General features: G+C 40.1%; 1 protein-coding gene across 7 annotated transcripts in view; it reads right to left on the reverse strand.

The window, feature by feature from the left end:
- The window catches only part of LOC137433592 (uncharacterized), a 377,223-nt gene that overhangs the window by 12,421 nt on the left and 337,311 nt on the right, over positions 1 to 27,491 (reverse strand). For all 7 annotated transcript variants that reach the window (XM_078782386.1, XM_078782378.1, XM_078782406.1 and 4 more), the window contains 16 exons: positions 25,090 to 25,170; positions 24,681 to 24,872; positions 21,509 to 21,595; positions 20,985 to 21,176; positions 20,420 to 20,500; positions 19,360 to 19,551; positions 17,265 to 17,447; positions 17,087 to 17,176; positions 13,635 to 13,901; positions 12,347 to 12,463; positions 10,679 to 10,843; positions 9,120 to 9,275; positions 4,439 to 4,555; positions 3,839 to 4,108; positions 3,028 to 3,221; positions 1,890 to 1,977 (listed from right to left, as the gene is read on the reverse strand). In XM_078782386.1, the coding sequence (XP_078638512.1) occupies positions 1,890 to 1,977; positions 3,028 to 3,221; positions 3,839 to 4,108; positions 4,439 to 4,555; positions 9,120 to 9,275; positions 10,679 to 10,843; positions 12,347 to 12,463; positions 13,635 to 13,901; positions 17,087 to 17,176; positions 17,265 to 17,447; positions 19,360 to 19,551; positions 20,420 to 20,500; positions 20,985 to 21,176; positions 21,509 to 21,595; positions 24,681 to 24,872; positions 25,090 to 25,170 (2,472 nt within the window). The remainder of the gene's footprint in view (positions 1 to 1,889; positions 1,978 to 3,027; positions 3,222 to 3,838; positions 4,109 to 4,438; positions 4,556 to 9,119; positions 9,276 to 10,678; positions 10,844 to 12,346; positions 12,464 to 13,634; positions 13,902 to 17,086; positions 17,177 to 17,264; positions 17,448 to 19,359; positions 19,552 to 20,419; positions 20,501 to 20,984; positions 21,177 to 21,508; positions 21,596 to 24,680; positions 24,873 to 25,089; positions 25,171 to 27,491) is intronic.

The following is a 27,491-nucleotide window of genomic DNA, read 5'->3' on the forward strand; positions in this document are numbered from 1 at the left end:
AAGCAACAATGAGATCATGCTTTCGGTGAAACAAACCACATTCATTTTCACATTTGAGTTGACCAACAGATATTCCCACATTTATCTTCCTAATGATCAACCAATTTCCAATTATTCTATTCCTGCATGCCACCTGTACCGAAAACCAAACTTCAAATAGCGAATAAAACTGTAAAACTGCACACACAAATGGTTGAAGAAGATTGTATAAAGATGTGCACAAGATGAGTTCAAGTTGAAGTCACATGAGATTACCAATGTAGTTATCATCCTTCCTATATCGGACAAGTCTCCCTTGAACAGGTCTTTAACTATCGATCAGTCTTTACATCTGATGTTAAGTCTTACCATTAATAAATTGACCTGGTGGGGGAAAAAGACCCACAAGACCTTGAGAACCTAAAAATAAACTTTGGATGACCTTGAACAATGTTTCTGTTTTGCAAGAATAACTTTTTGGCCCAGTCTCTCAATGATGAATAATCACTTTAAAAATTCTAGGATCCAAATCCGGATTTGTATCTTCGCCAAAATCTAATCAATTCGTCCTTGTCAGACACCCAACATATCCACCAAACTTTGTCCGAATCCATCCACAACTTTTTGAGATATCCTGCTCACAAGCAAACAAACAAACAAGAAGACGTCATGCAGAGCACGATACTTGCAAAATCCACCTCTCCCCAAAATATAAAGTTGCCATTGATACATCAAATTGTCCATTTCATCAAGATTAAAATTGACGATCTTGATCAAAGCTCGGGTGAATAGGATGAAAAGTGATGATTTTTCAGATGAAAATTGATGATTTTAGAAGTTTGACCTAGAGTTGACCTTTGACCTTTTGACCTCAAAAAAAGTTGGTTTACCAATTCAGTAATGCACTATGTAATTGCTGTGTAATTTTCAAGTTAATAAGATGAAAATTGATGATTTTAGAAGTTTGACCTAGAGTTGACCTTTGACCTTTTGACCTCAAAAATAGTTGGTTTTCCAATTCAGTAATGCACTATGTAATTGTTGTGTAATTTTGAAGTTAATAAGATGAAAATTGTCAATTTTTCATATGGAAATTGATGATTATATAAGTTTGACCTTGAGTTGACCTTTGATAATTTGACCTTAAAATAGTTGGTTCCCCAATTCAGTGAGGCACGGTGCAATTGCTGTTTATTTTCAAGTCAATCGGATGAAAAATGTCGATTTTAGAAATCAGACCTCAAGATGACCTTTGACCTAAAAATCAATAGGTTTCTCAGTTGAGACTACCTCGACAACTTGGTAATGTTTCATGAAGATCGCTTTAGAATTGCGACCTGTAGGAAAGTGACAAACACCAAAGAAGAAAGACATCGTGCAGAGCACGATACTTGCTTAGTCCCAAAAACAAATTTGACCTCAAAAATAATTGATTGAATTCAGTGACCTGATATGCAAATCCTCTTCAAATTTCAAGTTAATTGGATGAAAATTGAGGATTTTAGAAATTTGGCTTATGTTGACCTTTTGACCGATGTTGACCTTTGGTCTGTGTTGACCCTTTGACCTTTTGACATCAAAATCAATAGGCTTCTTCCTTATGACCAACCCTACCGTTTAGTGAAGTTTTGTTAAGATCTATTTGAAATTGTGACTCGTAGGCTGTTGACATACAAACAAACAAAGAGATCGAATAACACGTGCGACCAACCAACATACTTGAAAAATCTTCGATTTCAAAGAGACAGGCATGGGTGACAAAGAAGGTGGACAGAGCTAATAAGGGATAACAAAAACAACAACAAAAACAACAACAATATCAACAACAGCAGCACCATTTTTAGCATCATTAAATATCGTATGACAATTCATACGTAAGGCTTTTGTTTATCAGCAAATGAAACACTCACTGTCCATTGTTGATATGACATCCTCCACAGGCTCACTGCTCCGCTCACCCTTTAGGGCATACACCAGCACATTGTACTTTGTTGAAGCCTGCGAACAGGTGTGTTGTGCTACTGTTATTCCTCCAGCTAAACACTTCAGATTGCAATTGCTTTTCACCAGTTGCTACATCACGAGCATTTAAAAAAAAAAAAATCTTTAAAAAAAAAAAAATCTTTAAAAAAAAAAAAAAATTTTTAAAATATAATCTTTGCATCTTCATTTGAACAGTCAAACACATTGCATAAGCAAAAGTGAGAAAGACTATTAAGTCTATAAATAGGCCTTGTTGCGAGCAAATGTTTGTAAGCCTTCAGGCTAGTAACTCATTTTTCTATCAAGGACAATTATTCTTTTTTTGGGTAATTCCTGGACAGCTTGGATTTTGTTATCGGCTGTGTCTCTGAATATGCCATGGCTTTGAGAATGTGTGGCATCATGCTATACATGCCAGACTCTGCTTATATCATTCAAGGCTCTCATCATTCCTTATTTGCTAAATTCCTGGATGCACACACAGCCAGTACCTTTAGAAGGCATCCTCTAATTCAAACATTTGGGCCTCACCATCAGCCATTATATTTTTTGGGCAGACCATATTTCAAAGATGGCGTCCAAAGCCAACCACCAATTGGGCTTCCTTTGTCATGCAAGGTCTTTCCTTGGCCAATCTGAAGTTTTGACAACCTACAATGCCTTCATTCACAGCTCGATGGAGTACTGCTCCCCTTTGGGCTGGAACCCCTGACTCACACCTTGCCCTTCTTGATGCCGTGGAAAACAAGACCCTCAAAATCATTGGGATGTCCCGTGATGAAGCTGCGTATCCTCCAGTTCTTCTAGGTACAGTCCACCACCAATCCATGCTATATTTCATCTAAATCTGTGACTTTTTTCATCAGCTTTCATTTTGTGTTGTAAAAAGTTTGAATTATTTCTCCGGTTAAACCCCCCCTAATCAGTAAAATACACATTTTGTATCATATTGGAGTCCTCACCAAAACAGAAAACAGCCAGAAATGTATAAAATTGACAAAAATAAAGATGTTATATTCATTGCGTTTATCAAACTCATGTGATCAGAATTATCCATAAATGTACCTGAAGTCCTGAAACCACAACTGAGTTAACGTCGTCAGACACAGTGAGCTTTTGGCTTGTGGCATCAGGCCCTTTGGGTGTGAGCACAACACGGTATCCTGAGAGAGAGAGTGAGGGGGCTCGTGGAGGCCATTGAACGGTAATGCTTGTTGGGGTGACTTCTGGGAACTGCAAGAAGGATGGTGGAGGAATAACTGTGTGGATGGAAGGGAGAGAAAAACAACATCACTAATGTGCATCAGTTATTCATTAGCACAAAACATTTTCATTGGCTTGTTATCCCCATGCTTAAAGAAAATACTGGGGGATATTGTAATTGGCTATGTCTGTCTGTCCGTCCGTCCATCTATCACGCTATCTCCTCATAAACGGTTGTGCAGGAATTCACCAAACTTGGTAATTATGATTACCACATGGCAAGAAAGTGCAAGAGTAGTAATATTTTGGCCCCGCCCCCTGCTCGGGGTCAATAGGTCGAGCGCCAGAAAATACAATTATGGGCAGATTTTTAATGAAACTGTATATGTAATCAACATTGGGGGACACATGAAATATGTAACGATTTTTGGGATTTGAACCCTAGTTCATGCCCTAGGGGGGTGGGTACTTAGGGTCAGAGGGATCAAAACAGAAGATTTTTTAAAACTTAAAATCTGATATTGGATCATTCCTGGTGGAATTTTTTGCCATCTTTCAACTTTGCTTTAGGTGGGAAGCTTGGGGATTTACAATGGCGCGCCATCGACTTTGCTGTGGTTTATAAACGGATTACTGCAGAATCGTTATAGTGACATTATAAAAATGTACCCACCAGTGGCTTGAGTAGCAATAGCAGGCCTGCTTTCAATTGCCCCATAGAATGCAGACACAGCAACTGTATACTCTGTACCAAGCTGTAAGCCTGTCAACACAGCTGTGCGCTCATGACGCTGTGGTGCTGGCCTCAATTCAAGGACGTCATCATCGGAGGAGTAATACTTTACACGGTAACCAGTGAGTGGGCCTTGTGGAGCCTTCCAGGACAAGGTGAAAGAATCCTGTTCCACATTGGTGAACTCCAAATGTTTCGGTGAGTCAACATCTATGGGTTGAAATTTGTAGTTAATAATTATGTTCTGAAAAAATAGAAGATCAAAATTTAACATCAATTCATTAATTGTTGCTGTATTCACTTTCAAAAGATTTTGCCACATAAGTGGAGAACCACAGATAAATAAATGTAGCTTGAATCATAATATGCAAGGAAAATAACATAATTTGAAATTACATTGTGAAGGCAATCACCATTACAAAATATAAACTACCCTTTCTCAAGAGACCACATCTACATCCCTTTTATGAAGTAATTTGTGCTCAGTGTTCAATTTCTGCTCATCGTGAGATGAATGTTGTTGGAATAAAATTCACTCACTTGTCGTAAAATTGAGCGAGATGGGTTCAGTTATCTCACCACTGTTTCCCAGAGCACGGACACTCACGCTGTATTTGGTTGTTGGCTGTAAGCCCTCCATGGTGACCTCATTGTGGCCTAAAAATCCAGAAAAGGATATTAAAAAGACCATCTGTTCAACATAGAAATAAAAACCTTATATAAGTACACAAAGGTATTAAAGGGGAACGGACATGAGTATAGACATCAAATTCTTAAGATTAATTAATTCTAGCAACAAAAAAGATTAAGTTTGGCGCAAAAATTGTTGCTCTAGCATGCGTGAATCGTGAGATATCCGAGTTTTAAAATGCCAATAGCAGACGATTTCTCTCGTGCCGGCCAGCATCTGGTGATGACTATCATCATCATCGTGACGTCATCGGGGGAAGCTGATGTGACTGCGCAATAGTAAACAATGGCAGACACCGACTCCGATAGTTGCGTAAGTCTGGATATCAGCGATATTTCTGACCAATCTGATGCGGAAAATGAAGAGAAAGTTAATAATCTTGGGGAATCACACTCGATTCTCCCATACAGATTCGAACCATACCGTCCAGAGAGTGAAGAAGAGAGATCGTCGGACACAGACACAATGGCGATCGATTTTTATCTCGGGCGCCTCCAAAATACTGAATGGTATTCATTTTTATGTCTCTTTTTTAATTGAAAAAGTTTATTTTTCTGGTCAATGGAATACATAACTAATATTTAATTAATGTTCGGTGCCGTGAGGCAAGAAATGGATAGAAACACAGAAACGAAATACGACTTTATTGACTTAGTGCAGCACTGCAGGTGTATCAGTTGTAATTGTATCATTGTAGCACTCTCTATAATGCAAGCAATCTCTGTGTGTCTGTGTGTCTGTCTGTGTGTCTGTCTGTGTGTATGTCTGTGACCACTGTTTCTCGACAACCACTGGTCCGATCTAAGTGAAACTTGCCAGGTATATTGCTGGGGACCTGAGGATGTGCCTTTTCAAGGTTTGCTATTAATCGGACAAGTGGTTACCAAGTTATGGCCATTTATTTAGCAAACACATACGTTTTGTACGTGAACGAAGGAACAGCGAAGGACGAGAGCGAAGACCGAAGGAACGATGCAAGTTTTAATTTTTCTTTGCACGTACGGTCAAGCTACAGCGAAGGAACCGCGTATGTTTGTTGTTTCTGCCTCGCGGTTTGAAAATTGAATAGTTGGCCATTAAAACGAATTTGCGATTAATCGTAACTGCGATATGCGAACTTCCGGACAGTGAGGCCTTCTTTTTGGTACGTACGTCAACGTACGTATGTCCACGTACTTACCTCCCCGCACGTATGGGCACGCACTAGCAGCAGCCACACAACGACTGGGCATGATTCCAACTGATCGTAACGAAAACAAAGCGATGTTCTGATCGTCACGAAGCCAACAAGGCTTTAAGAACGAAAAACTGGGTTACTTCGCAAACGTCATTTCCGGTTTGCGGTTTTGACAAAACTGATTTTGCTTGTTCGGCGATATTTTGACAAATTCTAATAAACCCGCGAAGATATTTGTGAAATGAACTCAATAGAAGTGTTTAAGATATGTTTATGTTTCGAAATCTGCAAAGTTGTTTTGGTTGTGTCCGTTCTCCTTTAAATTGTAGCTAGTTTCACATATATTTTCTGTTTCTTTGTCTTGAATTCTCTTTATTTTGCCGATATTTATAAGGAGGTAAGATGCTTCTGAGGAGCATCTTACCTCTTCAGAAATACAGTGCCTATAGAAAGTCTACACTCCCTTTCAAAATTATCACCTTTTGTTGCCTTATAGCCAGGAATTAAATTGCATTAAATCAAACTTTTTCCACCTTTATTTACACATTGTAACCCACAACTTCCAAGTGAAAAACAAATTCTACAAATTTCAGAAAATTAATTAAAAATACAAAACTAGGATATATTGGTTGGATAAGTGTCCACCTCCCTGAGTTAATACTTGGTGGAAGCACCTTTGACAGCAATTACAGCTGTGAGTCTGTTGGGACAGGTCTCTCCCAACTTTGCATACCTTGATTGGGCAATATTTGCCCATTCTTCTGTATAAAACTGTTCAAGCTCAGTCAAGTTGCGTGGGGAGCGTTGATGGACAGCAATCTTCACATCATGCCACAGATTTTTCGATTGGATTTGGGTCAGGGCTCTGATTGGGGCCACTCAAGGACATTTTATCTTTTTGTTCCTTAGCCACTCCGTGTAGCTTGGGCTGTGTGTTTCGGGTCCTTGTCATGCTGAAAGGTGAAATGCATCCCAATTTTAGCTTACTTGGAGAGGGCAGCAGGTTTTCCTCCAGGATGTTTCTGTATTTTGCTCCATCCATTTTCCCTTCTATCTTGACAAGTGACTCAGTCCCTGCTGATGAGAAACATCACCATAACTGCCACCACCATGCCTCACAGTAGGGATGGTGTTCTTTTGGTGATGTGCTGTGTTGGGTTTGCGCCAAACATAATTTTTGACGTTTTGCATTTTGCAAGCTGAAGTTTTGCATTTAGGCCAAAAGGTTCCATCTTGGTTTCGTCAGACCACAAAACGTTTTGCCACATGGCTTCAGAATCTCCGGAGTGTTTTTTTGCATACCTCAAACGGGACTCAAGATGGGCTCTTTTGAGGAACGGTTTCCTTATTGGCACCCTACCGTACAGGTCCGACTTGTGGAGTGCTTGAGATATTGTTATCACATGCACACAGTCACCAGTCTTTGCCATAAAGGCCTGCAGCTCTTTCAAAGTTTCCATTGGCCTCTTGGTGGCCTCTCTGATCAGTCTCCTCCTTGTTTGGTCATCCAGTTTGGAGGGACGGCCTGATCTAGACAAGGTCTTGGTGGTACCATGCGCCTTCCACATTTTAATGATTGTCTTGACTGTGCTTCAAGGGATATTCAAGGAATTTGAAATATTTTTTATACCCATCCCCTGATCTGCGCCTTTCCACAACTTTATCCCATAGGTTTTTTGAAAGCTCCTTGATGCTTATGGTTGAGTCTTTGCTGTGAAATATACAACCCAGCAGAAGAAACCTACAGGAGCAGCTGGTTTTATTCTGAAATAATCAGAATCACTCCAATTTAACACAGGTGGAGGCCAATTAACTTGGTGTGTGATTTTGAAGGTGATTGGTTACACCTGAGCTAATTTACAATTGCTATTATAAGGGGGGTGGACACTATATCCAACCAAGATATTGTGGCGGACACGAAAGCCCACTGGCGTGGTGACATCATTCCGTGCACCAAGTGGGCGGCGGCCACGCCCGAGGGGTAGGCGTGGCCTCAGGATATACACCGGGCGCGCAGCCCGGAGCGCGCCAGTATATTATTGTTTTGTATTTTTATTAATTTTCTGAAATTTGTAGGATTTGTTTTTCACTTGGAAGTTGTGGGTTACGATGTGTAAACAAGGTGGCAAAAGTCTGATTTAATGCATTTTCATTCCAAGGCTATAAGGCAACAGAAGGTGAAAATTTTGAAAGGGGGTGTAGACTATATATATATATATATATATTGTTACGTTTGTGGGAATGTCCATCATTTTGGAGTCGTGTTGTTCAGGGTGTATTTTATAGAAGTGCCAGCTCACCTGTGGATCCCCAAATTGGACCTTTTCGTATTTATTTTTCCTTTTTCTTAAAGTTTACCCCATATCCACTCCCTTTACGCCACGTGATTTTGACTGTTGGTGGTGTTGCACAAAAACAGCTTTGGGAAGGATTCAACCCTTTTTTTTCAAGCAAGAAAGGGCGGAAAAGGAGAGCGAGAAGAAGAGTGGGTCTTGGTGGGGTGGTGAAAAAGCGATCCTTGCTTGTGGTGTGAACGGCTTCAGAGAGCTTGTTGGTGTGAGAGGCTCGACCTCTACGATCTTTCTGAGCTGAGGGATTTGCTGTGTTGTATGAAGGAGGTTGACGAAAGGAAAGGGATCAAAGAAGAAAGGAATCGCAGAGCGTGATGACTGGTCCATTCACGTTTGTTCCCGCCAAGTCCCGCTCTAACGAACGTTGATGAACCTTGGTTCCCGCCAAGTCCCGCTCTGACGAACGTTGATGAAGCTGCTCTTCAAACAGGCCTGAACCACATTCCATTCCCATCCTCATATCCTGTTTTATTTCAATTCCCTGCAAATATTATTTTATTAATTTGTTTATTCAAATTCATTTAAATGTTTATTTAAATTTATTTAAATGTTTATTTAAATTATACAATGGACTACAAAATGTAAATGTTTCATGATATTTGTTATATTATATCACCTTTATCTATCAATATTGTTGAAATGAAGATCAAATAACTATGTTGAAATATGTTGAAAAAGTCAAAACTTTACATGGGGTGTACTTACTTTTTCACGTGACTGTATATATATATATATATATATATATATATATATATATATATATATATATATATATATATATATATATATATATATATATATATATATATGTATATATATATATATATATATATATATATATATATATATATATATATATATATATGTAATTTACTTCATGTCTAAGCTTGTTTCTACAAACCCTACAAACCACCTGAACTCCATAAATGTCTTCTCCATCTTTCCCACAGCCAATTTCCTGCAGCAATTCCAGCTCAAATCTTTCGAAGTAATGATGCTCACCATGGGTAATGTCGCGAGTGTCAATTACATCTTGACTGTCCAGAGCCTTCAATTCGACACGATAGGCTGACACAGGAGCGTGAGAGGGCTGCCAGGCTAGATGAACGTAGCGATCAGCTACATCAAGAAGTTTTAGATCCCTGGGCATGTCGATCTCTGCAGTTATGGGGATTGGCACAAGTGATCAAAATAAAGATTTAACTGTAATACAACGAAACCTATGTTACAACAAACCAAACATACCAGTAAAATGTTGTAGTGTTGTGTTTCTGCTCACCAATATAATTTAAATGTTCGCTTTTCATTGACATGCTCTTTTATGCTTCTTTTTCATTATGATAATAGTACTACATCGTCTAGCTGTTGTTTAGTTATTTTTCAGGAGCCTTCTTGTGTGCGAGATAAATGTTCTTCTGTGTGAAATATCTGACCATCTTGCATCCATAATATGTATTTTGGCCATTAAATGAAATGCTATAATAATGTAAATGATGTAAATTCCTGACAAATCTCACACTCTTACGATGTCTCTCCGAAAAGACCGACTGGACAACCCTCCCATCCACTTTCTGAATAATCCTCTCCAAGAAGTTCTGTCACTCAAGCTTTTGGGTCTCACTATCTGCCATGATCTTTCCTGGGAAAACCACATTTCCAAGCTGGCCTCCAAAGCCGTCGCCGACTGGGCATCCTCCATCGTGCGAAGTCCTTCCTTGGCACACCTGAGCTCCTCACCACATACAAGGCTTTCATCTGCAGCTCAATGGAATACTGCTCTCCCCTCTGGGCTGGTGCTCCTACCTCACACCTAGCTCGTCTTCACGCTGTTGAAACCAAAGCATTCAGAATCATTGGAATCTCCTGCGATGAAGCTAACTCCGAGGGCCTTTCACTTACTCACCGCAGGCAGGTTGGTGGTCTTTCCGTCTTCTACCGACTCCTCTCCGGCCTTGCTCCCCCAGCTCTCTCTGGGCTCTGTCCCCAAAATATTCCTACAGATCGCACAAGATCTGCCTGCAACCCTCTTATGGTTAAACTGCCAAAATCAAGACTCTCTGCTCACCTTCACTCCTTCATTCCTCTTTTCTCCGCCTCTGGAACAAACTCCCTCACTCTCTTCAATCCCACTCCTCCCTCCAGGTCTTTAAAACGGCTGTTCACCACCATCTCTTATCTTCCCCAATCCAAAGCCTTGATCTTTTCTACCCCCACTAATTTCACCCCAAATCCACTTTTTTGAGGTGCCGACTTCTTTCCTGGAAGTCCTTGGTGTCCTTGCGTTTTATACCTATCCTGCCCCCCCCCCCCCCAGGCCCTCTCCCTCCCACACATCTCCCGATGTCCCTGCTCTCAAATGTTGTGTTTGTGTGCTTCCTCCCCTTCTCTCCCCATCTTGTCGACTGCTCCCCTTTTTATATACTTTGTTTGCTTGTTTGTTTGATTTGTTTGTTTGATAAATGTTAGCTCTTTCACGAGCCTCGACTCTGTATACAAAAAAAAAAAAAAAAAATGTGAAGGAAAACAGATTCAGCAGTAATGTTGTTACTTGGTTTACTAACCTGTCTTTTCAATTCCCAAAAGTGGCTTGCTGATAGTTGGGTTGTCTCCACGGCTCGTCACAGAGTGTAGCGCTACCCGATACTCACGGCCTGGCAGTAGACCCTGAATAAGAGCTGAGTTACGCCCAGAAGGGATGGACAGCTCTGAGAGAGGCCGTTGGGATCCTGTTGATGATGAGCATAAACAAAGGATGACAAACTTTTTTGCTTTGGAGTCGTGATGAAAGATATTGTCGCGTCGCCGGGGATTAAGATCCCCGAGCTGACGGATGGTCGAAACGAGCTTTAACTCTGAGGCGTACTTCGAACTTGGTGGGATTATGTTTTCATGCTCACGGGAAGGTTTGAGGCCTTATCTGATTGGAAACACACGGGGTTATTCCGAACCCACAAAATAACAAAGACGGGACATCAAAATCCACAATACAAGAATCAAATGCAAAAATATGAAAGGATTTAATGAAAATAAATGCAAGAGACAAAAATGAAAGGTGAGGTAAAAACTAAAATTCCTAATTGAGATGTCTACATCAGACTCGTATACAAACAAGGGAAAAATAAAGTAAAAATAAATGATGTTTAGTTTCAAGCCAGTCAGCACTTAGCTTTGCATCCCCACATGGCTGGTAAGGCTTGCTGGTCGTTGCCTCAAACCACCGCGCGGGAGACGTACAAGATGGCGTGGAATCGCATCCGTAACCAGCTGCTGGCGTGAGGCAAGCAGGAAGGATCCCTCTTTGGTTCGCTTGTGACCCCCTCCTTCTCCGCCGAGCACCACCGTCAATCAACACCTCCTTCTTACACCTTGCAAAAGTGCCAAAGCCCCGACATGTCTCCTCACCAGTGCACCGGAGACAACAGCGTCAACTCGAGACGAGAGCCAGAATGAGAGAGAGAGACCAAGAATGGCGAGACGCGTCTTTTTTTCTTTCCTTCTCGAATGTTCCACACTGACGCCACACTCTGTCCAATCATCGAGCACTACTCAATCATCCCATCGTGCCTCCACCAATCCCGAAGGCCGGGGTGTGGCCTCCTCGCCACGAGTCATCGGGGGCGGAGTTCAGTCGTCATTCGGGAATGTTCGGATGACGTCGGCGGTCGTGAGGTGGGATTTACGTGCCGATCGGCAAATGTGCTGGGTGTTGGTTAGCCCTGGCAGCGTGGTGAGCGAATGGAGTCATTTGCCTGCCCAGCTGAGTTTTATAAGAACATTAGGAAAAATTACAAGAGGCATTTACACACAGGGGATTTAACCTTACAGATCCTACCTAGATAGCACAAATCCACTCCTCCATGTGGAGACACCTAAACACTTAACCGGACATTCGACTCGACTTAGTTACATCAAGATTCCTCTACGCGACATACGGAGCATGCTAATCTACACAATTCTATCTCGATTAAGCTTTTTCATTGTTTACCCCCCACAAATGTAACAATATTCAATGCCGTTCAGAAAATCAATTTAAGTTTTAGCAAGGTGCAAGCTTCCTCCACAACGATGTATTAGGTATCAACTCATTCCATCCAGGAGTTCAGGAGTGCATATAAGTGAAACAAACACACAAATAAAGAAACAAACACACAAACAGACACTTCTCGATGTTGTCGTATGATGAAATGAAAGAGACACAGGAGCAAACTCTAAAACCATCAGTGACACACCTGTTTCTTTGTAGTTCAGGCGGTAATGACGCACGCTGATGGGGGGTGGATTCCACGACACAACAAAGCTGGTTGGAGTTTTTTTTGAGAAAACTAGATCTGTAGGGCCACCTGTCTCTGTTGGTCCACAAGAGGGAGCAAGATAAGTTAAAGTGGTAAGCCAAGAGGAACGACCCTCACGAGGCCATGCGGCTTCGCTCTACAAGTAGGGCAAACAACAAACCTGCATATCAACTTCAATGAAAAACAAAATACATTTTATGTGAAAGGAACTGTTGGTAATCCCTACTCTACATTTGATGTTCCTCTTTTTGAGGTAACTTGTTATTGTCATTATCTATATATAATGGAGCAGGTGCATGTCCAGCTAGTAACCCACGTGACTATTTTTCTCTTAGTTACATACTGTTTGAACGTCAGTTGCACTAATGACTGTCTATGAATTATGTCAAATTTAATAGCAATCTTTATATGAATAGCAAATTAATATAAAGGAATATACATTTCAAACCTCTAGACTGGTGACACCCCTTCGAACTTTGAATATCCTTTAAGACACTTTCGACATTTTAGACCCTTTAGACACAGTTAAACATTTACATCCTTTTTAGTTTAGACCCCTGAGACTCCTATATACCTGTATACCCCTTAAGACCTCTTTGACCCCATTAGACCCTACAGAACCCTAAGACCCTTTAAGACCCCTTAGAACCCTCAGACCCATTAATACCCTTTATGACCAATAAGACTCTTTAGAACCCTTAGACACTCTAGATCCTGTAGAACTTTTTTGGAACCCTCAGACCCCCAAGACCTGATCAACCCCATTAGACCTTTTAGAACTCTTTGACCCCCAAGACCTCTAAGACCCTTTAGACATGTTAGACATGATTATATCTGTTTAAACTGCTTGGACCCATGACAATTTAGAGCTTTAGACCTCTTAGACATTTACATCCTTTAGCGATTGGACACTTTCGACCCTTTCAACCCCTTAGACCCTTCAGACCCTAAGTACTATTGGAACGTACCCTTTCGACCTTTCGACCCTTTAAATTAGACCATCTAGAACATTTTAGATGCACACCACACAAACATCTATAGTCTTCTTGCAAAACACAAACTATACCTTTTTCAGCAAGTAGTGCACAAACTCTACCCGCCAAGAGGGTGGATATTCTAGTAGTTTAGTTAAATAAATAGTCTCTTTTTAACAAAGATTATTTTTAAAATGTTTTTTTTGGAGTATTGCAAATACAGTGCACTTCAATACAAAATCCACACTTACTTGTAAGCTGCTTTCCAGTTAGTGGCCAGCTTTCACGATCATCCGCAACAGCAAACACACTGACGGTGTATTCGGTGCTCGGGTACAGTTCTGTGAAAGTTATAAAATTTTGGTCCGATGGAAGTAGCTCTTCTCTGAGTGGGCCGAGGGTTTCAACACTGTACAGTGCCCGGTAACCTGTGATGGGTGCTAGTGGGGACTCCCAGTGCACCGTGAAGGTTGAATCTTTCACATTAGAGAAGACCATGTTTGTTGGTGGGTCGATATCTGTTGCACACACATTGGTTATGCACAACATGATTACTCTACAGTTTACATTGTACAGTTAAACTTATACAGTAGATACTTTAATCAATAAAATAAAATAAAGATATTCACTTTAGCATCCAACAATTTTTACAGGCTGTTTTTGATATAATGTCAAACCCCGGGATCATCAGAATTCCTTCATGGTAAAGACAAAATGGCTTTTCCTTAATGATGAAGGAATGTTCCTGCACCAGTGCAACTCAGCACGGATGTTTGTCCATTTCTATAGTGTTTCATCCAATGTCACACAATAAAAATGATCGGCACTACGTGGTTGTTTTTGGGTGATATGACAATGCTTAGGAAACAGAAGTAATGGTTTTGGGTCCGAAAATTGTTGAAAAGGGAAGTACTTTTGGCCACATCCTTGTACCTGTACTACTGGTACTTATTTTAACAAGCATAATTATACCCTATGTTCTTGTGGAGTTTGCCGGAGCAAGTTTTTGGCTCAAGTTTTTCACGAACCGGCTGGCGAGGCCCAACATGATTGATGGTAGCAAGAATTTATAATTTGTCCAGGGTGCAGGGCACTCGCCCTATTTTTGTGAATTACAATGTGGGAACTTTAACAGTCACCAACTAATTCTAACAGGTATAACACCTGGCTTAACGTCAATTTGAGGGACGGCGTACTTTGTGATGGAACATCCTGCCCAGAAAGCACCAATATGAGAGTTAATGGTTGGGTTAGGTTTACATCGCCCCTTTTTACATCATTTTGCAAATATGTCATCATGTTATTAATACCACGACCAGATTTGTCACTGATGGTTCCTCGACCAGATTTGCCTCAACTCACACTCACATCGTTTTCAAAGCCATACCTATTATTCTCAAGTGTTTTCAGAACTTACATTATATATTTATAAAGATGCTAGAATACATCACTAAAGTACCAAATCCAAAAAAGAAATTATGTACTTTGCTTCACACATAAATAAATGTAATGTACTGTAAATTGGCTAAGAGGCATTGTAAAAGTGTTACCTTAGAAGTGAAATTAGATATAATTCATTGAATGGATGCAGATGAATGTGCCCTTGATGTTGCCGGGTTATCATGCTTGCCTCCAACTATGATGCGTATCATCTATAACTAGAGGGCTGCGATCGAAAATCGTTGATGGTTCCTGGTACGGACAACTCATAATATTAGCCAATTGGTAGCGCTTGAAATTCTGCTTCATAATTAAAACAAACGTTTTTTTCCCAAAAATCAGGACATCACGGACACCAAGGCTAAGCACATATTGGGTACCTCCGGGGACTATAAATATGCCCACATTCCTGAATAAGGAGGTGGAAGAGGAAGAAGATGTGTTGCCAACTTCGACCGCTTCCGGAAAAGGTTTACTACCGCCGCCCACCCAAGGTGGTTACGTTTTCACTACTTTAAGTTTGTTTGTCTGTTTGTTTGTTTGAGTGCAGGATATGTCAAAAAGTTGTGGACAGATTTGGATGAATTTTGGTGGACAGGTCGAGTGTACATCTTCTTCAAGAACGAATTGATTTCACGAAGATCCGAATTTGGATCCGGACCCTGAATTTTTAAAGTGATTTTTAGCTCACCTGGAACGAAGTTCAGGAGAGCTTATGCGATGGCGCGTCGTACGTCTGTCCATCCTTTAGTCCATCATTCCGTCCGTCAGTCCGTCCGTCTGTAAACACTTTAAACTTCTTCTCTGAAATGGCTGATGGGATTGTGACCAGATTTGGCCAAATGATATTTGTTGTGTTGTGACCAAATTTTTTTCACGGCAATAAAAAAAATCGGGGTCGAAGTGGGTCTACAGGGGTCAAAGTGGATCCAGGTTTGACCCCCCAAAATAGGAATTTGCTTTTTCATCTGAAACTACACACACTATTTCAATGAAACTTCACCACAACCTTCACCACCCATGATGTACCAAAGTTTGTTCACGGCATTAAAAAAAAAACTGCCCTATTGGGAGTCTATGGGGGGTCAAAGTGGGTCCAGGTTTGAACCCCCAAAAATAGATATTTGCTTTCTTCTCTGAAACAACACACACGATTTCGATGAAACTTCACCACAACCTTCACCACCCGTGATGTACCAAAGTTTGTTCACGGCATTAAAAAAAATCTGCCCCTTTTGGGGTCTACGGGGTGGGGGGGTTAGGGGGGTGATGCCCCCAAAATTGGTGTTTGCTTTCTTCTCTGAAACTACACACACGATTTCGATGAAACTTCACCACAACCTTCATCATCTGTGATGTACCAATGTTTTTTCAGGGCATTGGAAAAATTGAGGTCTGAGAAGGTCCACCGACTGGGTGGGAGGGGGGCGGGGGGGGGGGGGTTTCACAAATTATATGTAATTTCAACAATTTTTTTAGCTTGATTCTTCACCATCAATTGAGAGATGGGGCCAAAAACGATATTTAATATGATATCTCAAAAAATTGTGGACGAGGTATGACAAAACTTGGTGGATGAGTTGGTTAGATGACAATAATAAGCTGATTAGATTTTAATTAAGGTCCAAATCCACATCAAGCCTATCAGTGGGATACAAAATGTAAATGTATGTATGCACCCATCTCTCAATTGATGTATGTAAGTGTAATGTATGCGCTCTACTGAGTGCCCTTCTAGTTTTTATTTAAATGTTTGGTAATTGTTTTTTATATATTTATATGTATGTGTACTTGAATATAACAGTCTTCAATCATTAAAGGGTAGCATCATAAGTAAAAAGCGATAAATAATACCTGACGTGATAATGTGAGGAATGCATCCCCCCTTATTACATTAATTATAATGAGAAAAATTGCCTTGATTTTCGTCTTTTTGATATTCGTCACACGTTTCAGGAATGCATTCCGGACGTATAGCGGGGTCTGACAGTAATCACATTTTTCCATTTTCATGTTTTTAAGGTTACGTTCCAAGGTTTTATTGAAACAATTTCGCAAAAAATTATCAATAAGCTGGACAATTTCAAGAAGAATCCATACAATTTGATAGAACTGAATGGATTTTACCTCATTGTCACAGCAGTATATCACACCTGATTTATTGAGAATTCTAAAGCTATAATTGTCTTCTTATTAACATAATAATAAACAGGAAGTTAACAATGCTTGTCCTCAATATAATTGATTTGCTGCAGTTTCATACCTGTCTTCTGTGTGCCGGAAAGAGCAACACTTTCATGCTGCCCAATCATGGAATGCACGCTCACCAAATACTCCTTGCCTGGTGTGAGCCCTGCACAACAACATTTAATTTTTCTCGAATGTCTGGTCAGTATTTCACATCACAACAAGATTTATAAAAGGACAAATTCGCAACATACCATGGATCTCTGCACGGTGATTTTTATCAGTTATCGTAACTTGGGACCAGTTGGTCACATCACGAAGTGGAGCAAACCGGATGCTGTAGGCTTCAACATCGACACCGTGTGGTGGTTTCCAACTGATGTGAAAGCTTTCCGTAGATACAGCAGAGAAAGAAAGGTCCGTGGGTGGAGGGATCACTGCATGCAGACACAAAATGTAAGGAGTAATCAAACACAGTACATCAACATTTTATCCATCATGTGTTTGTCTCATTACCCAGGAGATACCATAAGTGCAGGTCATTATCTGCAAGCAAAAACGTAAAAGGAAAACAGACATAGAGACACGTGATCATGTCATTTCGACTGACAGTGCTATATGTAAACATTACTGTGGATATTTCTCAACATGAAACACGTGAAGTCTCCAGTGAAGTTCGGAGTAGTTTTATGGCTCCTTTATCAAAACATATCTGCCTTCTGAAATACTCTGGATGAGATCAATAAAACGAATGGTTTAATTTAAAGGATATCTATAGAAATGCCCTCCTTACAAAGACATTCACAGGGAAATTTTTTATTAACAAGGAAAAGGATGAACTATTGTGTGAGCACTTTGCACAAATCAGTTCAGGGATTAATTTAAGAATATCTTTTCTCAAGGAAAGGAAAATTTTCTTATTCAACATTCGACAGATAACTACCGCATATAAATAAAAGGGCAGTGTCTGCCCATGTCTTTTTCAGCTTCCTATTTCACCTCTCAGCACTTTGTGCATTGACTGCAAACTTTGCAGCATGAATATGAATGAATGAATGATCGTTTTGAGGCCATTTTTCCCCGCTTGAGCGGGGGTTAGCCTTGCGGGCCCCATGACAATTATGGTTCCCTGTTTGAGGCAATGTTTTTATGGCCCGATGCCCTTCCTGATGCCAAATTAACAATATCTTACAATTCCACTTATGGAATCTAAATTTGCTTGCAACTCCTTATATTCCACCCGGCCAAGTCCAAAGTAAACTTTTCTCAAAGGGTTCGCCATGCCGGATGATGTAAGGAATTTTGGTTGGCAGTTGCTTGTGTCATACTGCCACGGGATTGTTGTAGTTGTAGTAGTAGTGGTAAATAGTAGTTGTGGTTGTTCTATGACGCTCCTGTCCTATCAAATCCCATATAATACCATCTCCTGTCTTTCATGGGTATATCGAGTAGGTATATAAACAGAAATAGTGTTCTCCATGATTCAACATATAATATAAAGATTTCAACAATGTCAGTAAAAGATTACGATCAATCACTCCAAAAGTTGCTCCCCTGTGTAAGAGAGCATTTGCTATATTATGTTACAACATTTGCTTACTTAAGATTTATTCACCTGCTTAGCTTAGCCTGCTCACATTACCTCGAAGCTAGACACATACCGGTACTTTATTTGTTCTTTTTCATTGAACTGGAATAGATAGAAATTACCAAATATCCTCCTTAAGTGTCTCCCTGGAGGGATAGTGGCAGCAGAAAGAGAAGATACGTTTAAACAGCATTAGATAGGTACTTAGAAGCATTGGTTATGAAAAATGAAGAATGAAGAAGACAAAAAAAATTGAAGAAGAAACTCCCAAAGCAATGCCCTGCATCCTTGGTGATGGACTTCTCCCTGCCCCTAACCCTAACCGTAACCTAACCCCCCCTTCCAAGTTAACTAAATTTAACTGATTAATTATATTATTATGGTGTTGATAAAGCACAGGCATGATGGGCCAAATGGCCTCCTGTACATCCATGTATCAACCTATAGTGGAATTTAATGTGGAAAATTAACAGTGAAGGTTGAAATGGTGTTGATAAAAAAACCGATTCTGTTTGGAAGTTTATCGTATACTTTCTCGACACCTTGAGGATATATTGAAACACTAGGAAATAGCATATGCAAAGCTTTAAGTCAATTTTTGGTGGAGGTAAGTTCCTTTTGCTGAATTGAATCAAAGGGCAAAATGTATTTGTGATTTATAGGGAAGAGAGAAACGCGTTTAAAATTGGGAAATTAAATTATTATTCTTATCCACCAGAAAGTCATTTGTCAGCGAGATCCAATTTACAAATACTTCCTACCTGTGGTGATGACAGTAGAAATGGGAAGGCTTTCTTTCTTGTCCTTGAGGCCTGAGACACTGATTTTATACTCTACTCCAGGGCTCAGGGTGTCCAAAGTGAGGGATGTTCTCATTGGTCCTACCACCGTGTCCTCCTTTATCCCTTCTTGCCCATCAATGGGTACTCCACGTATCCTGTACCCAGTCATCCCTGCAAGCCAGGATTGCACATCAGAGTGGACAGATACAGATACATCTCTGCTCATTTCCACAACAGTTTAGCTTTCTTCATTTTAGTGCATCATTTAGTCACAAACTGTTTTACATCAGTGATTTCACGAGAATCAAATATCCATGTGATTTCATGTCACATCGTCAAAGTTAAACCACTATACACAAAAAGCTTGCTGTGACCCCAGACAGGAAGTAACTTATGTAAACCGATATCCGGTTGGTATTGTGATTACAATTTGTCACTTATTTTGATGTTAAAGTCACTGACATTCTTATGTAAATTATGCATGTTATTAGAATATTCTGAGCAGCCATATAAAAATTTAAACTCACAAGAATGCTTTTCCTTTTAAAAGAGTCGGTGTAGCCCGTAGGGAAATGCCATCTGGAACAGCGTTTGTCTGTCTATCCGGTGCATGTTTGTATGTATGTATGTATGTATGTGTGTATATATGTATGTATGTATGTATGACGTATGTCCCTTCCACTGGCATTTTGCAGATTCATCCCTTTAAAATTCGTTTTCTCTGCAACTGTTAGTCCGATCGACACGAAATTTTCACCATATGAGCACCTCCTCCTGTAGAATTTTTAATAATTATGATGTCATAGGTTATGTGATGTAGGGGGGCCATCTTGGAAGAACCGGAAAAAAAATCTGGTCACATGACAAGGGGACAGCAGATCCTCCACTCAGCAGATCCATGCCTGGCTAAGTTGTTGTTAGACTATCGGTTTTGTTTACTTATTTACAAATGCCTACAAAATATAAATAAAATAATGAAGTTAATATAAGTTAGGAGAATCGAAATGAAAAGAAACAATCAAGTTTCTTAAAATATTACCTGGAACTTCGACTCTTTGCCATAATATGGTCACTTCTCCTGTCTCTGATCGGTCCACCTGCAAGTCCTTAGGCATGAATGCTGTGGATGAAATAGTAAAATGAGTTTACAAGAAACAAGAAGCTCATCTCTCTTTATTGCAGTTCAACTCCCTTTTCTGTTGATTAATGTGAAGCTTCAGCTCACCAAGCTACGTTTAGCCCTACACTTCCTGCATGGCATTGCGGCTGATGCAGCGTCGCTGCAAGTTAGGGCAGGAATTTACAATTTTGCCATGGTGGTGGCGATTACTCGCCTACTCTTCACAACTAATGGTGTCTTTAAAATCCACCGACTAATAAGAGCAGAATGGACACCCGGCTTAACGTCCATCCGTGGGACGGTGCACTTTGTGATGCAACACCAAGCCTGTGAAGCACCAGTCCTTGGTGTCCAGTCGGGATGTGAATAGACCAGTCTAGACAACTCAAAGGCAGGTGAACTGATATATCCTGTCAGATCTTTTCATCCTGCAAATTCATCTATTTTTGGTCATTTACAGGATTTACAAGTTTGCATTTCTTACCAGGGTTGATTATAGTATCGTCAAATGGTCCATCTTTGTCATCTTTTACGGCCGAGACAATGATCCTGTACTCCACGCCAGGGGTGAGTTTGTTGAGGTCTACAGATGTTTGTTCTGGTCCGACCACAATATTCTCAGTTTCGCCATGCTGGCCGGGCAAAGGCACTCCTCGTACTCTGTACCCGGTCACACCTGCGCCAAATAAAATAAAACACACACAACATCAAGGAATCACACCTGAAAAATTGGACAATGCAATAATTGTAAAACGTCTAACAACCTTCACCCATGAATTTCTTTGCATTTACCTTGTACCTTTCATCAGAATATATTTATGTATACAACCACTTTTAAAAAAGCACTTGTGACACCAACACTGTCATTGGATGTGTGACAAATATTTCAATAAAGTACAAATATAATTCAATGAAATGTGCAAAATCCCAACAGAAAAAAACCCTAACTATGGTAAATCAATGAACTTTTGAAATAGACAGAAAAGTTGTAAAAAAAAAAATTCTTACCAGGTGACACAATTCTCTGCCAAGTTATTGTGACTTTCCCTGAGAGAGCGTTTGAGTCGACTTCAAGAATCTTGGGCGCACTCAACACTGCTCACAACACAGTGGAAATGATAAGCATATTGGTGGGAGAAAACCATTAAACAAAGACATTCAGTCTAAGCTTAAGAAAACGTCCATTTGAATAGATAAATCGAAGTTTAATGTACTGGAGCATATTGTACACCGCTCCTTTCCTATGCCATCTCCAGGCATTGCAAATCGTCATTGCTGGGCACCGAAGGGGGCTCGGCAGTGACGCACGCTGAAAGAGAGTACTCAGTTTTCACTCTGGTTGTTGTACACCGCTCCTTTCCTATGCCATCTCCAGGCATTGCAAATCGTCATTGCTGGGCACCGAAGGGGGCTCGGCAGTGACGCGCGCTGAAAGAGAGTACTCAGTTTTCACTCTGGTTGTTTGTTTGTTTTCATCTTTCTTGTTTGTTTGTCTGGGCGATATCTCAGCCATCCTTTGAGCTAGGAAGCTGAAATTTCGGCACAATAGTGAGCAAGTCCTTTGTCAAAAACGGTTTTTTTTTTTTTTGATTAATCAATAAATTGAGGAGTTATTTAATTATTAGCGATTAATTAAGTACTTATTTAATTAATCAAATTTCCTTTCTCTTCTGACCATTAACTCAGGCACCTTTTGAGTTAGGAAGCTGATATTTGGACATGCCAATGACCAGGTGATTTGGCTGCAAAGGATATTTTTGATTTATTAATTAATCAATTAATCGATTAATTATTTAATTATTCGATTAATGACAAAAAAAAATTTTTTTTTTAAGTTACAGATTCTGATGAAATAGTGGTAGTTTATGTGTTCTCTGACCAAATTGATTAATAATTTACTTTTTTTATGATTATTATTTATTTATTTTCATTATTAATCATTTATTTATTTTCTTTCTCATTTGGCCAATATCTCAGGCACCTTTTGAGCTGGGAAGCTAATATTTGGACATGAGTGACCAAGTGATGTGGCTATCAAGGATATTTTTGATTTATTGATTAATCATTTCATCTATTAATTATTTATTGATTAATCGATTAATTATTTATTGAGTAATCAATTAATTATTTAATTTTTTATAAATGACTTATTTAATTAAATTTCTAAAAGATACATCTTCGGATGAAGCACTAGTGGTTTAGTTATGCGATTAGCCAATTGATTATGAAAATATTTTGTGATAATCTTTTATTGATTTTAATTATACAATTAATCAATCAATTAGTGTACACCTCTCCCTCCCAATGCAGCCTCAATGAGCTGCACTGCGGTATTGCCGGGCGCCGGAGGCGCCCCGGCAATGCCGCGCTGCAGCATATTTAATTATTTGGCATGGGGCGGTGTACTTTGAATGTATCTGTACTTGTTATTATTATTATTATTATTATAATAAATATTAATACTAGCCATGTCTCCCAGTTGTATTTATCAAATTATCACTCTACAACCCCTGGCCCCCCTCCTGCCCCCCATCCGAAAGACTGACATTTTTGCTTGATAAATAAAAGTATACTAGCTGTGCCCACCTGTCACTTCACTGACGGATTTAATCAAAAGAGAGCATGTTGCACTTCACAAGCATATTGCATATCTGCGAGTGTCAATGAGGACATAAAATGAAGTGAAACACCCAAAGTAGTTGTAGTAGTTGTTGTCATGAGTGTTGTTGTTGTTGTTGTTGTTGCTTGTGTGCTCCTTCGTGTACTATTACCTATTTTTCTATTGCTTTGAGAAGTATTGCTGTATATGATTTTGTGTACTCCTTTCATATTAGTCACACTTTATTTTAAAAGGGTTCCCTGCTGTCATATAACATTAAAAATGACACCGATGGAACAAAATGATACTGGCTACATGAAGCTCTAAACCCCACTTCTTCCTCTTCCCTCCCAGAGAGACGCTTTTAAAACAGGCATTTAAAATAATTAAATGGACACAAAATTTTGGTCTAATTAAGTAAATTGATTATTGGCTTTCCTACGGTACCATTTTTTTTATTATTCTATGACAGCAAAAACCCTTTTGATCAAATTATGACACACACACACACACACACACACACACACACACACACACACACACACACACACACACACACACACACACACACACACACACACACACGTTTCTTTTATTAACATTATTTGTTTTGACAAATGCAAGGATATTGTTAATCACAAAGATAATCTCCGTTCTGTGTTACAGCTGAGAGTAATATTTCAGATGTCATGCCTAGATTATGCGGATGACTATGAAATACAAGTGGAAGTGATATTTTCAAAACCGAATGTTATAAGTGTTCAAAGGTGTGATAGCAACACTAGAAAACTACCCATTGTATCTTTTTATCAGGATTCAATTACATATTTGATCTGTTGGTTGCATCATTACAGCTGTAGTTCCAGTGTTGATTTTGGAATGATGCTAGACTTTGGACAAGGTATGGGCACACAATGACCTACCTCTGATTTATGAAGGCAGACGAAAGCAGACGGCTCTATTAACGGATGTTAAACCAGCTAAGCTATTTCTTCTGTGAATGAAATAGTTTTAAGGTTATTTGAAAAACATTTCAGCGCCTTTAAAAAATAGGCACCCCCTTTAAAGATTGGGCTTGTGGGTTATGATGACACCTGTGGAAATGTAAACAAACAGTAAACTGGGACAACATGGCAGGTTTAAATGTTTTACGCAACACGCTTCTAACATCTCATAAGTTTTCAACCTTAAACTTTCCCTTCATCTTAAAGCGAAGCCATATATTTATTATGCACAAAAATATTTCAGAGTTTTTAAAGCTCCAAAGCCCCTCTCCCCCCCCCCCCCCCCTCCCTACCACCCACCATCCACCAGCTCCACAGATACCCCTTCTCGTCCCTTCACTTACATCTATATGTTCCCAAACTTTTCTCTGTATCTCCAAACTCCTCCCACACTTTCAAAACCTACTTTTCTCCTCCAAGCACGAGCTCTCTTCGCCTTTTCTCAATTTCAATTTTTCTCATTTTACACCTTCCATGCATATGTAATAGATAGATGGTTAACACGAAGGTTTGATAGCACCATGTATGGATTATGTATAGAGAAACAATTTTTTTTAATGCAGTGCATTCACTGTACTTGTTGTTGCAGTTGTAGTGGCTGAAGGACCCTCCGTCTTGCCCTTGATGGCTGAGACACTGATCCTATACTCGACGCCAGGTGTGAACCTGTCCACAATGAGTGATGTTTGCAATGGCCCCACCAACTGGTCAACTGTTTGTCCTCCTTGGCCAGGTAATGGTAGCCCTTGCACACGATAACCTATCACACCTATTCAGAGCAACGCAGTGTTAATACAATTTTACAATGCACTACAGTGTAAAGTATCTTTATGTTGATGAATGCAAAATTATATGATTAAATCTCGAGAAGATTAATTATTTTGAACCTACAAGAGAACATGTGAATGCAGGAATATACAGTGCTTGGAATAAGATAATAAACTGTACCTTTCCTGTTTTGAATACCGTTTATATAAAAGACGCACCTGGAAAACCAACTCTTTGCCAGGTAATGGTGACTTCTGGGGCAGTTGTATCTACTGCGAGGTCTGTTGGTGGCTGCAGACCTATGAGACAGTGTGGGTACATTTTGAGCAATTATCTCAAAATAAACTTCAGCACAGAACTTAATTTGATTCAACACCTCAATGCTAAACATGTCTTTAATACATACATTTGTCCAGGTGTTAATTATTACAACTACAACTATCACTACTACTATCACTATTACTACTACTACTACTACTACTACTATTATTATTACTTCTACTACTATCACTACTACGATCACTACTACTATCACTACTACTACTACTACTATCACTACTACTATCACTACTACTATCACTACTACTACTACTACTACTACTACTACTACGCCACGCCATTTTGCTGCTCCTCGAGCCATGCTATTTTCGACATTTCCTTCTCATCCTCTTCCGTTTTCGTTTGTATTTTTGGTTTATTTGGGTTATTTGAACCGAGTTGGTTCATTTTGTTATTTTACTTTGACGTCCTGTTTGAGTTATTAGTCCTTTTGTGTTCGGGCCTAGCAAAAGGCCCGAACACCGTGTGGGACTAGTTTGAACACCGAACAGAACACCGTGTTCGGACACCGTGAACACTAGACCCGAACACCGTGCGGCCGCACCCGTGTGGGACTAGTTTTGCCGCGCCCGATTTGTGGCGTATCACAAACTGTTTGACTTCCTTGTTTTTGCTTAATGACCCTTGACTTTCTGTGCTAAATTTGCATCGTTTTGGCGATTAAGCCGATAAGTTATTTGCTCAACGCGTGTTTGATTATCCTTTTGACTTAATCATTAGCATACCGGTACGGTCGTGCTAAAATAAGCAAAAGCTCGCGAACGAGCTAATTGGTATTTTTTTTTTCATTTTCATTTGACCGAAAATATACCGTTAATAGTAATCATGCCTCTGGATGGTACATGGGCAAAAATGGCCGCTACTACCTCTGGTGCAGGTGGGAACCGCCCTGCCCACCCGTTTAAGGCGTTAACAAGGAAGCACGGGGTGAAATGCGAGTTGGGACAAATCACCCAAATAGAGGCCTATGTGAAAGCACTCGCTAGTGTGGTTGATCCAGCAACGATAGTTGCAGCCTCGAAAATGTATGGACAAGCTGTGTTCTTTCTTAACTCAGAGGCTGCAGCAAACAAAGCCATTGAGAAAGGGATTAGTGTGGGAGGACTCTTTGTACAAGTCGAGCCGCTCTCAAGTCTTGGTACAAGGATAATTATATCTAATATACCTCCTTACGTGCCTGACAATGTCGTGGTGCCTTTCCTGGAACGACTGGGAGTGTTGAGATCACCCATCAAGCCTGTGTCTTTGGGCTGTCATGAGCCCTCCCTACAACATGTCTGGTCTTTTAAAAGACAAGTCTCCATTGAATTGGGAAAGGAGGCTGAATGTGAGGGGTCATTTGTTATTCCTTTTGATGGAAAGAATTACAGGGTGTTCTATATGACAAACGAACCCCGTTGTTTTGTATGCAAAGCGAAGGATCACAGGAGAGCAGACTGCCCCACTATCATTAAAGAGGTTGCAGCTCCTCAACATCAAGATCAGCCTCGAGAGGATCCCAGCGTCACTGAAGGTATCCTAAGAGAGGCGGTTGCTCCTTTGTGCTCGAGGGCAGTGGACCCTCAAGAAAGTTCTATACCAGCTTCTCATCCCATCTCTTCCACTGCCATAAATCAATGGCAGGCAGTGGAAGCAGGGAAGGCAAAGAGAGCACAGAAGAGGAAATCAGAACCCGCAGAGGATGGGACTACGGAACACCCTTGTACAATTGAGGATGACACGGGAAGTAATGTGTCAAAGGCATTTGTAAAGCCTAGTATTCTGAAGGAGAAAAGAGTGGTAACCCAATCTGAAGAAATGGAAGAAGAAGAAGAAGAAGAGGAAACTATTCATCAAACGACAGGATATGGAGAGTCTTCTCTCTCAGATCCACCCAAAGACAGTTTGAAGAATGAACAGGAAGGGAGACCGTCAGGTAGTAAACCCAGCATGGTAAAGATAAACAACCTAGAGGTATCTGACTTGACAGGGCCAAACGATACTGTGATGTTGGCTCCTGAGAAAATGCATCCAATAATAACAACTGCAACGAAGCTTCAAAATAAACCAGGGATTGAAACATCTACAAGAGCAGTTCTGAACCGAAGGATTAACACCGAAGTTTCAAAGGATTCTGAAGTAGCATTCATCGGTAGGACAGACAGAGAGAGGGAACCACACACACAAGCATCAATAAAGTTGCTGGCACTGACCGACATCTCAGGTGATGTCACTTCACTCACTGTTGGCGCAGAAAGGGGAATAGTTGAGCACATCTCTATTTTACCACCCCAAAAGGTTG

The sequence above is a fragment of the Myxine glutinosa genome, chromosome 1 (assembly GCF_964187855.1).
Source record: "Myxine glutinosa chromosome 1, kmMyxGlut1.1, whole genome shotgun sequence".
NCBI lineage: Eukaryota > Metazoa > Chordata > Myxini > Myxiniformes > Myxinidae > Myxine > Myxine glutinosa.